At 47.7% G+C, this 11,929-nt stretch overlaps 1 protein-coding gene across 1 annotated transcript; it reads right to left on the reverse strand.

The window, feature by feature from the left end:
- Positions 1-6,153: 6,153 nt before the first annotated feature.
- LOC306996010 (uncharacterized protein) lies at positions 6,154-9,551 on the reverse strand. The gene is made up of 2 exons (XM_079608094.1): positions 6,628-9,551; positions 6,154-6,574 (listed from the first exon to the last, which is right to left on the reverse strand). The coding sequence occupies exon 1, from the start codon at positions 9,535-9,537 to the stop codon at positions 6,721-6,723; it is 2,817 nt and encodes a 938-aa protein (XP_079464220.1). The 5' UTR covers positions 9,538-9,551; the 3' UTR covers positions 6,154-6,574; positions 6,628-6,720.
- Between the last annotated feature and the right edge of the window lie 2,378 nt (positions 9,552-11,929).

Below are 11,929 nucleotides of genomic sequence, written 5' to 3' on the forward strand. Positions count from 1 at the left end.
ATAAGAAGGCAGTCTTTTCATTGAAAGGTGGCCTAAAGTGACAAGTTTTAGCAAAGGTTTACAAAAGTTGGTATTTTGATAAAGCAATACACAGGTTCCACAGTTGTAAAAACCACAAACCAGATCCCCATTACATGGAGCACAATGAAAAGTAGAAAAAAATTGGCTTTATGAAGTGTGACTTTATATATTGCTGTGAGAAATGAGAGCTGGCGTTGTGGTTGTGAGTTATGTTGGACAGGATAATAGGCCCCTAAATCATGAATTCAGTGACACAATTCTGCCATAGTATGACAGATCTGATGTCTGAATTCATTACATAGATTTGTTACTGACCTCACAAGAACAAAATGGATTAAAATACTAAATACTATGACGTCTTGGCTTGTTATAATCAGTACCCAGTTTGGAACAAGCTTAAACTGTCACTCATTTTGATTGAGTGCTGGCCTCCTGTTTGTTGTGTATATATTCTGCATAAAATGATGAAAAAATACTTATTGTTTAACACCTTTAAAACAAAGGCACAGTGTCATAGTTTTTTATTTTAATGGTTCAACACATTTTAGGCAAGAATATTCATTCAAAGAGTACAAATTAAAAATTAAATTTCACGAAAAACCCGGCACTTAACACATTGAACTAAATGTGAAATTTGGAATTAGATTGACTAAAACAGTATTTTCTTAATCTAATAATCTTTTTTATTTACAACCTTGAAAAATATATTTTTTTTACAGTGATGATCTTGTTTTAGGTTGTCCCAAATAAACAACTGTTGTGAATACTTACTCCAGTGAATATTTCTAATGTTTTCTTTAAAGACAGTTTCTGTACACATACCTTAAAGTCCTTACTAAAATAAAATATATTGAACATTTAAAGGAAGAAAGATGCAGTTCATTTAACACACGTAGACCTTTTGTAACAAGACAACATGCTCCCAAAAAAGGCCATACAAGGAAAGTTGTGCACAATGCAGACCAGCCAATATTCAGAGGGATTTCAGCAAAATTTAAACTGTAAAATAAATTCATTCATAAAATATCAAAAAGTGAGCATACATATACTGTATTAAATTAAGCATTTGTGTATTTGGAATTTTGGATTTTGAGATATAGAGTCCAGTGTGACAACTTGCCTTGGTCTCCTCTATGCACTTTCAAAAGGAACATAGGTCAAATGTTCGAATGTTGTCTGCTAATATACATCTTTGAATCAATTCCTGGCACTATCTCTGTATCACAATGAATGTGCTCAGGAAGGCCCATGGCAACTTTTCTGCTCTGATGCAAGACTTGCACATACCAAGGAAATGATTTCTGCATTGTAGCTCAAAAAGATATTGTGAAGACATTTTCTGATATGAATGAGGGACTGAATGCGCACCTTGCAGCAGAAGGTCTTCTCTCCTCTTTTTAATCTCTCTCCCAAAGACTTTCACATTGCCCCATTTTTCCATTTCTCTCTCTCTCATCTAAAGCCTCATCCTCCCAGCTCTGACCCCTCTTCCTCTTTCTCAACCTCAGCCTCATTCTTCTTCTGTTCCTGAATTCATTTCATTCCCACCTGTGCTCGTTCCTCCTAGACTCTTCAGCAACAGATGCCCCACGAAATAGTGTTTGAGTTCATAAGGCATTACTATAACTGCCAAATAAAGTATAAGCATGAAATCTGATGTTAATACAATCTGTGCATTAGTGATGGGAATCTAGTAACTCTTTCTGCAGGTCACATAGATACACCAGGTGGATGAGTATATTCATTCAACAACGATACGCTCAACAACACTGATCCATCCAGGAACTATACAAGTGTCTGGCTGCATCCGGAATCGCATGCTGTCTTGGGTAGGTATTTGTTTTGAATAGGTACTTACTTTGCAAATGATTAAAAGTATGTTCTATATGAATGTGTATGAATGTAAACCAGATGTATAGCCGCCATATTGTCTTTATCATGTGACCCACCATCAGCGTCAGTTGCATCGCTTCACTGCCATTCACAAATCCTCTCCAGTGGTCTCATGGGATAGTAAAGTATCCATAATTCATACGCACACCTCAGAATCTCGCTGAAAATAGTAGTAAATCTGGGTACTTTTTCTCTACTCTTTTATCAATCACATTCGCAATCGTTCTTGCACAACTATCATATTCTGCGCTATATTCAGAACATGTAACTTAATTCCCAGCTATAACAAAATATGTTCTAAGAATGTTTTGCTAATGTTCCCATGAAATTATGAAAACAGTATTTCTGAATGTTCAAAACGTTCTGTTTTTTAAAAACGTTTTTGGTTATGTAAATTTTAAGGCACCTGTTGAAAACAAGACATGTGAACAGGGGAAACACATGACAGGATCACATGATAGCAAGGGAAACATGTGACAAACCAGGAAATATGACAATATAACAAAAAATTTGACGCTGCACAGACCAGAGGAAGAGGATGAGTTAGAGGAGGAAGAGGATGAGTTAGATGAGGAAGAGGATGTGTAAGAGGAGGAAGAGGATGAGTTAGAGGAGGAAGAGGATGAGTTAGAGGAGGAAGAGGATGAGTTAGAGGAGGAAGAGGATGAGTTAGAAGAGGAAGAGGATGTGTAAGAGGAGGAAGAGGATGAGTTAGAGGAGGAAGAGGATGAGTTAGAGGAGGAAGAGGATGAGTTAGAGGAGGAAGAGGATGAGTTAGAGGAGGAAGAGGATGAGTTAGAGGAGGAAGAGGATGAGTTAGAGGAGGAAGAGGAGGATTTAGAGGAGGAAGAGGATGAGTTAGAGGAGGAAGAGGATGAGTTAGAGGAGGAAGAGGATGAGTTAGAGGTGGTGAAGAGGATGAGTTAGAGGAGGGAGAGGATGTGTAAGAGGAGGAAGAGGATGAGTTAGAGGAGGAAGAGGATGAGTTATAGGAGGTGAAGAGGATGAGTTAGAGGAGGAAGAGGATGTGTAAGAGAAGGAAGAGTATGAGTTAGAGGAGGAAGAGGATGAGTTAGAGGAGGAAGAGGATGAGTTAGAGGAGGAAGAGGATGAGTTAGAGGAGGTGAAGAGGATGAGTTAGAGGAGGAAGAGGATGTGTAAGAGAAGGAAGAGTATGAGTTAGAGAAGGAAGAGTATGAGTTAGAGGAGGAAGAGGATGAGTTAGAGGAGGTGAAGAGGATGAGTTAGAGGAGGAAGAGGATGAGTTAGAGGAGGAAGAGGATGAGTTAGAGGAGGAAGAGGATGAGTTAGAGGAGGTGAAGAGGATGAGTTAGAGGAGGAAGAGGATGAGTTAGAGAAGGAAGAGTATGAGTTAGAGAAGGAAGAGGATGAGTTAGAGGAGGAAGAGGTTGAGTTAGAGGAGGAAGAGGATGAGTTAGAGGAGGAAGAGGATGAGTTAGAGGAGGAAGAGGATGAGTTAGAGGAGGAAGAGGATGAGTTAGAGGAGGAAGAGGATGTGTAAGAGAAGGAAGAGTATGAGTTAGAGAAGGAAGAGGATGAGTTAGAGGAGGAAGAGGTTGAGTTAGAGGAGGAAGAGGATGAGTTAGAGGAGGAAGAGGATGAGTTAGAGGAGGAAGAGGATGAGTTAGAGGAGGAAGAGGATGAGTTAGAGGAGGAAGAGGATGAGTTAGAGGAGGTGAAGAGGATGAGTTAGAGGAGGAAGAGGATGAGTTAGAGGAGGAAGAGGATGAGTTAGAGGAGGAAGAGGATGAGTTAGAGGAGGAAGAGGATGAGTTAGAGGAGGAAGAGGATGAGTTAGAGGAGGAAGAGGATGTGTAAGAGGAGGTGAAGAGGATGAGTTAGAGGAGGAAGAGGATGAGTTAGAGAAGGAAGAGGATGAGTTAGAGGAGGAAGAGGATGTGTAAGAGGAGGTGAAGAGGATGAGTTAGAGGAGGAAGAGGATGAGTTAGAGGAGGAAGAGGATGAGTTAGAGGAGGTGAAGAGGATGAGTTAGAGAAGGAAGAGGATGAGTTAGAGGAGGAAGAGGATGAGTTAGAGGAGGAAGAGGATGAGTTAGAGGAGGAAGAGGATGAGTTAGAGGAGGAAGAGGATGAGTTAGAGGAGGTGAAGAGGATGAGTTAGAGAAGGAAGAGGATGAGTTAGAGGAGGAAGAGGATGAGTTAGAGGAGGTGAAGAGGATGAGTTAGAGGAGGAAGAGGATGAGTTAGAGGAGGAAGAGGATGAGTTAGAGGAGGAAGAGGATGAGTTAGAGGAGGAAGAGGATGAGTTAGAGGAGGAAGAGGATGAGTTAAAGGAGGAAGAGGATGAGTTAGAGGAGGAAGAGGATGAGTTAGAGGAGGAAGAGGATGAGTTAAAGGAGGAAGAGGATGAGTTAGAGGAGGAAGAGGATGAGTTAAAGGAGGAAGAGGATGAGTTAGAGGAGGAAGAGGATGAGTTAGAGGAGGAAGAGGATGAGTTAGAGGAGGAAGAGGATGAGTTAGAGGAGGAAGAGGATGAGTTAAAGGAGGAAGAGGATGAGTTAGAGGAGGAAGAGGATGAGTTAAAGGAGGAAGAGGATGAGTTAGAGGAGGAAGAGGATGAGTTAGAGGAGGGAGAGGATGAATGAAAGAGCAGGTGTGAATCTGATGTGAATAAAGTCCTCCGGCCGGACTCAACACGAAGACATGATGCAGAAGCAGAATAAATCTCTCTCACTGACCTTGAATTTACAGTTGCACAACTCTTCTGATTGTAGTGTAACATGCTTTTCATTTTGAGTTTTTTTTACTGTAACCTTACTGTATGTCTTTTGCAGTTGGGTCACTGCATTTTCACAGTATGCAAGAGCCGATAGGCCTACAATATTCAGTACAATACTATACTTGCAGTGCATACAATTTATTCACCTTAATACTGCAAGTTGTGATTACTATACTTTTTTACAGAATATAATTGCAAAATTGGTTTACTTTGTTTTGCAATACACTTTTTTTTTAACTGCATGCCTTGGATTCTGTGTTCTCCATTTTTCGATGTAGACATGTCTACAATGAATTATCTGTAGTGTTTATAATATTGACTCATCTTTGATTTTGAGCAAAGATAAAATGGTTTTGAGGCAATTGTTTGATTTTGCCAGAAGAGTCAGAGGTTCTCTGAATATAGTTTGAAAATTTGGTTATGTTTAAGGTTTTGATAAAGTGAGTCATGGTTCCAAGAAATGTGTTTTAGCGATCCAGAAAAACAGTTTTAGTCAAGGCAAGCCAAGTCACCTCTATTTATACAGCGCTTTATACAATACAGATTGTTTCAAAGCAGCTTCACAGGGATAACTGGAAAATGATTCTATAATGCAAACATTTCATTTCGACTGTACACCAGCTCTAAAATAAAATTGAGTCATTGTTCAGCTTAAGTCAGTGTTGATTCAGTTACATTGTAAAGATCATCAATTATTAAAGAGCAGATAACTCTGAAAGAATTGTCTAATAACGTATACTGGAAGAAAGGTTGTTCATAACTTTGAGAGAACCTCAGCCAAAGTTCTGATAATATCTGTTTGCTGGGTTATAGGCAATTATTTTCACACAAATCTGTTATTGTAATTGAATCTATTTCAGATAAATCTGCCCACTGTAAAAAAAAATAACTCTGACTGACTGTTGATTGTGTGGCGACATAAAACTGCATTACTCATTTCATCTTTTCAGACCATCTTTTATCCTCCTTCCTGCATGTAGCCTCTGATATATTTTTTTTCTTGTCAGAAAAGAATGAGGTTTAGTTACCCTTACAATGTTCTTTCCCACAAGGTTATGCAACCACATACTGGCCCGTCCCCATTCAACACTATGGTTCAGTGGGAGAATATCAGTATCAGACTGATGAATAATACATCCTGATTGCTGTCACATTTATGGGCTATGATACACTACAAACGTACTCGGTTACTAACGTAACCTCGGTTCTCTCTAGGAGAGGGAACGAGTACTGCGTCGAAAGAACGCTACGGGAAAGATATTTCTTTGTCGAGATTGAAGCCAAAAATTAATCCTTAATTTTGTAATATTGTAAAACGCTTTTCTGAAGCATACAACCTAGGCGGAGCAATACAGCTCACCCATTGGCTGCTCTGCCAGAAAAGCACAGCCTATGCGAGGCCAGGACGCTGACCAATGAGGACGCTTCGCGCCCTTCTGCGTCACCTCCCGCCCAAACAGGCGTGGCCTAGGCCTATAAATACGAGCATAGCTGTCTAACACGCCGATTTTCGTCAATGAAGCGACGCAGCGTGGACACGCACGGCATGAGACGCAGTACTCGTTCCCTCTCCTAGAGAGAACCGAGGTTACGTTAGTAACCGAGTACGTTCTCTTACGTAGAGTTCTCTCGTACTGCGTCGAAAGAACGCTACGGGAACCCCATGCAAACCGCCGTGCGTGTTCTTGGATCGACACAGACACCTAAGGGCGCGCGCGCCCTGGTATACAAGCGCCTACCCCAAGAAGTATAAGGAGAGCGGCTAAAATAGCATCATCCCTTATAGTAGTGCCTCTCAAGGCATAATAGCATATATATGTAAATATAGATATATATGAGGGGTAATAGCATGCTCATGGGACACATTGTCAGTGAGTGATGCTTAAAACATTGAAGTGACCTGGGCCGCAGCGCGGGGCAGGAGCACTTATACATATTAGACATTGAAGTGACCTGGGCCGCAGCGCGGGGCAGGAGCACTTGTACATATTACCATTGAAGTGACCTGGGCCGCAGTGCGGGGCAGGAACACTTATACATAGTCTTCTAGACCGAGAGCAGTTTAGCCTGCAACGCAGGAACCTCTAGGTTATAGAACCTAATAAATGTAGACGGGGAGGCCCAGCCTGCCGCCATACAGATATCTTGTAACGAGATTCCGCTATACCAAGCCCATGAGGAGGCCATGCCTCTCGTGGAATGTGCTCTGATGCCCAAAGGGCATTCCAAGCCTCCAGATGCGTAGGCTAGCGCAATGGCGTCCACTACCCATCGAGACAGACTCTGTTTCGTTGCGGCTCGTCCCTTGGAGCGCCCGCTGAACGAAACGAAGAGCTGCTCCGTCTGTCGAAAAACAGCGGAGCGGGACACGTAAGCTCTTAATGCCCTGACCGGGCAAAGGGAGCTATTTCCGTCCTCTGAGGCCGGCAGGGCCGACAGGGAGATGACCTGAGCCCTGAACGGTGTGTTGAGGGACTTAGGCACGTACCCATGCTTCGGTTTCAACACGACTATAGAGTCGTTTGGACCGAACTCCATACAAGAAGCTCTCACTGAGAGCGCTTGCAAGTCTCCCACACGCTTCACTGAAGCGAGAGCCAAAAGAAACACGGTCTTGAAAGACAGGTGTTTCATGTCAACTGAGTGAATAGGCTCGAAAGGGGCCCCTTTCATAGCGTTCAACACTGTAGAAAGGTCCCAAACGGGGACTGAAGGAGGCCTTGGAGGGTTTAACCTCCTGGCGCCTCTCAGGAAGCGGACCACCAGGTCGTTCCTGCCTAGTGAACGGCCAAGCGTTGGATTAACGAACGCTGATATGGCAGCCACATAGACTTTGAGCGTGGATGGGGTTCTTCCCTTATCCAATAGCTCTTGCAAGAAGGAGAGAATCTCCGGTTCTCCACACTGAAGTGGTGACAGACCTTGATCTGAACACCATCCAGAGAACACCGACCATTTGGAAGCGTAGAGCCGTCTAGTAGACGGAGCCCTAGCTTGTTCGATCGTGTCTAACACTCCTCTTGGGAGGTTAGCGGGTACCCGTTTATGGCCCATACGTGTAGGGACCAAAGCTCGGGGTGAGGATGCAAAATCGAGCCCTTGGCCTGTGAGAGGAGGTCTCTCCTCACTGGTATCGGCCACGGGGCAGTACTTTTCAGTTGCATCAAAGCTGGGAACCAGGTCTGATTCGTCCAGAATGGAGCAACTAGCAGTACTGAGCATCCGCTCTCCCTGATACGCTCCAGCACTTGAGGCAGGAGTGAGACAGGAGGAAAAGCATAGAGCGGGCGGCGGGGCCAGACTCTGGCCAGCGCGTTCGTGCTCTTCGAAAAGAATTCTGGGCAATGAGCGTTTTCCTGGTTTGCAAACAGGTCTATTTCCGCTCTGCCGAACGTTTTCCACAGCAGACGCACTGTCTGTGTGTGTAGGGACCACTCTCCAGTGGGAACGTTGTTCCGTGAGAGTCTGTCCGGGCCTACGTTCAAGTGGCCTGGCACGTGCATTGCTCTTAACGAGCGCAGGTTGTGCTGGGCCCACACCAGTATGCGTTCCGCTAACCTGAATAGGTTCCGGGATCTCACGCCACCCTGGCGGTTTATGTAGGCTACTACCGACATGTTGTCCGAGCGGACCAGGACGTGGTGTCCTTTTATCCGGGGACAGAAGCGCCTCAGCGCAAAGTCCACTGCCATCATTTCCAGGCAGTTTATGTGCGGTAGTTTGGCTCGCTCTGACCACTGGCCAAAGAGCGGACTGCCGTCGAGCAGTGCTCCCCAGCCTGAGGTGGACGCGTCCGTGGACACCACCTTCAGGCTCGAGGAAGTCCCCAGGCTTACACCTGACCGGTACCAGTCTGACGCTCTCCATGGTGTCAGGGCTGAAATGCATTCCTGAGTGACCTTGAGGCGATAGCGACCGTGTAGCCATGCTCGGCGCGGTACGCGCGCTCTCAACCAGAACTGTAGTGGGCGCATGCGCAGCAGGCCCAACTGCAGCACTGTTGAGGCTGAGGCCATGAGGCCCAGCATTTTCTGAAATCTCCTGAGTGGCACTATGTGGCCGCTGAGGAAGGATTTCGCCATTTGCAGGGTATTTCGCCTGCGCTGTGATGACAGCTGTGCTGTCATAGACAGTGAGTTCAGATCCAGTCCTAAAAAGGAGATCCTTTGACTGGGAAACAGTGAACTTTTCTCCCAATTGACCCTCAGACCTAAGCACTCGAGGTGATCGAGTATTAGTGTCTTGTGGTGAGCGAGTTCTGACGGCGATTGAGCCAGAATTAGCCAATCGTCCAAATAGTTCAGAATTCGAACGCCCCGGAGTCTCAGGGGTGCCAGCGCCGCGTCCATGCACACTGTAAATGTACGAGGTGCTAGGGATAGGCCGAATGGCAGGACTGTGTACTGATATGCCCGGCCCTCGAAGGCGAATCTCAAAAATCGCCTGTGACGTGACGCAATTTGTATGTGAAAATACGCGTCTTTCAGATCTATTGCCATAAACCAGTCTTCTCGGCGAATTTGCGCGAGGATACCTCTGGTCGTGAGCATTCTGAACTTCCGCTTTGCAAGCGTTTTGTTCAGACGCCTTAGATCTAAAATGGGTCTGAGACCCCCGTCTTTCTTCGGTACCAGGAAATATCTGCTGTACAGGCCCCCTTCGCTCTGAGCTTGAGATAAAGGCTCTATGGCCCCTTTGCTCAATAGCTTCGCTATTTCGGCTCGAAGTAGATGTGCTACTTCTGTTTTTACCGTGGTTTCGACTTTTCCCGTGAAACGGGGAGGGCGTCGATAAAACTGTAGCGAATAGCCTCTTTTTATAGTCTCTAGCACCCATTCTGAAACCCCGGGTAGTCCTTCCCATGCATCTGCACGTGTGACTAGGGGTTGAATGTAATCTGGGCTCTGGTCGCGAAATGGCGGCGACACGAGAGCAACCATGTGCTGTGACATGGACGCCGTGGCGTCTGAGGCGGGGGACATGTTTAACACAGTATGCGTCCCGCGCGCGCTCGACTCTCTGAGTTGAGAGAGAGCACGCGGGGCGAGCCCTACGGGGCTCGTTATGTTTGTGAATAAACGTGGGCGCTTGGTGGCGGGCACATTTATAACACCGGGGACACTGTGTTTGTGTACTGACTGACCGTTCGTTAGTTTCGTTTTTACAGAAACCGCGGAACGTGCAGTGTGTAGTGGTTGTGGGCACTGGACAGTGGGCACGCTCACTACACGTAAAGCACAATCGGTGTGAGCCGATTTTATGTGTGCAAACCCTGTGTTGAACGGGGCTGTGCTTGTGTGAATGAATGGGCACTGGGTGGGCATTGCAGTTACACACATTACACCATCGGCCTTGGCCGGAACACCAGAAATTAAACTCTTTTTTAGATTTATCTGGGTCGCCGTGAAAACGGCGTTTGTGTGCAGGCAAACGGGCTTTACGGCCGGTTTGTTGGCTGCTGAGTACACTGGTACAAACACGGAACTTAGGGCTGTACAAGCGGGAATCTTTGGTGGAAGTCCGGCCGCAGCGGGACCCGAACACCGTCTTTTTCCTAGCAGGGCTAGGATGGCGCCGAGGCCTCGGGCTTGATTGAGATCTTGGGCCGAGGACCACGCGGTGGCGGGCGGCGTCCGGCGGAGCGAGACCGTGGTCTCTCTCGGGCCTGTTGTTGCTGGGCCGGCGCGGCGGGCGCGGGGCGCTGCTGAGTTCGGGCAGGCGGCTGTTTAGGGCGGCCTGTTGCGGAACTGGAGCGCTTTGGCAGGAAATGTCTCATGGCCTGCGAAGTTTTCTGTACCTCGGCGAATCGGTCCGCGAAGTCCTTCACGGAGGATCCGAAGAGGCCAGCCGGTGAAATGGGGGCGTCGAGAAACGCAGAGCGCTCGGATTCCGCCATTTCAGAGAGAGTCAGCCATAAATGTCTCTCAGAAACAGTAGCTGTGGCCATAATCCTGCCGATGGCGTGTGCGGCGGACTTTGTAGCGCGAAGAGCTAGGTCTGTGGCGCTACGCAGGTCCGGAACACTGATCGCGCCCGGGCCTTCCTCGTCTAGCTTGCAGAGGAGGTTGGCCTGGTGGATTTGAAGCACCGCCATGGTGTGCAGCGCCGATGCAGCTTGTCCGGCGGCGGAATACACGCGACCGTTCAGAGCTGAAGACGTGCGGCAAGCTTTGGATGGTAGGACTCCCTTAGCCCGCCGTCCCGCAGAGGGTGGGCAAAGGTGAGTCGCTACCGCCTCCTCGACCGGAGGGAGAGCGTGGTAGCCTCTGTCTCGAGCACCGTCCACTACGGAGAATGCTGGCGAGGCAGAAGTACGTACTCTGGCTGAAAATGGCGCCTTCCATGATTTCGCTACCTCTTCGTGAAGCTCAGGAAGAAACGGTGCGTGTCTGGAGGGGGGCGCAGCGCGGTCTCCAGAGAGGAAGCGTCCATCCAGCCGGTTGAGTGCAGGTTGTTCGGGCGTCGACCAATCGAGGCCGAGGCTCGACACGGCCTGTGTGAGCAGACGCATCAGTTCCGCCTCGATGCTGATCTTCCCTCCTCTGCGCTCTCGAACAGCGGGGGAGGGGAGGTCCACAGAGCTCGCCCAACCCTCGCTCTCCGAAGCGAGAAGCGAACAGCAATCATCATCTCCCTCTGATACAGCTTGCTGGTCGTCATCCATAACGGACAAAGCGGCGTGCTGCGGCTGTTGTCCGTCGGTGAGCGACTCGAGCGAGACGTTGAGAGGAGCTAGCGGCGGCGGCGGCGAGCTCCTCGTGGAGGGAGGTTCCGGGACCCGCTGAGCACGGCGCTTTTTACGGCGCGGCGCTACAGGGGGCGGTTGAGCAGCTTCGGCGAAAGATGCAAGGCGAGTCCGCAGAGTCGCGATTGGCATCATGTCGCAGTGATGGCAGCCGCCATCACCGAGAGCGATAGCTGCATGTTCCTCGCCCAAGCAGGAAACACATAACTCGTGGTGGTCCCCGTCGATGAGCGCAGCTCGGCAGGAGCCGCAGGAAAAGCGAGACATCTTTATAAAGACGCTCGTGCTCTTTTGTGAGGAAAAAGCGTGTGACGCGGTAGGCGAACACACACACAAAACACACACAAAACTGAAAGGATATATCCACGCCGGAGAAGCGCAGCAGGGAACGGCGGCTGAAGGCGGCGAAGACCAGCGGCTTCAGGTAAGGGCTTGTCCTGCTGAGGTGCTTGTATCCAGACGGCTGTGGTGGCTCGAATCAATCCAGCGATGCGTGCAGCTTCGTTGAAT

Source organism: Phoxinus phoxinus (genome assembly GCF_949152265.1).
Source record: "Phoxinus phoxinus genome assembly, chromosome: 3".
NCBI lineage: Eukaryota > Metazoa > Chordata > Actinopteri > Cypriniformes > Leuciscidae > Phoxinus > Phoxinus phoxinus.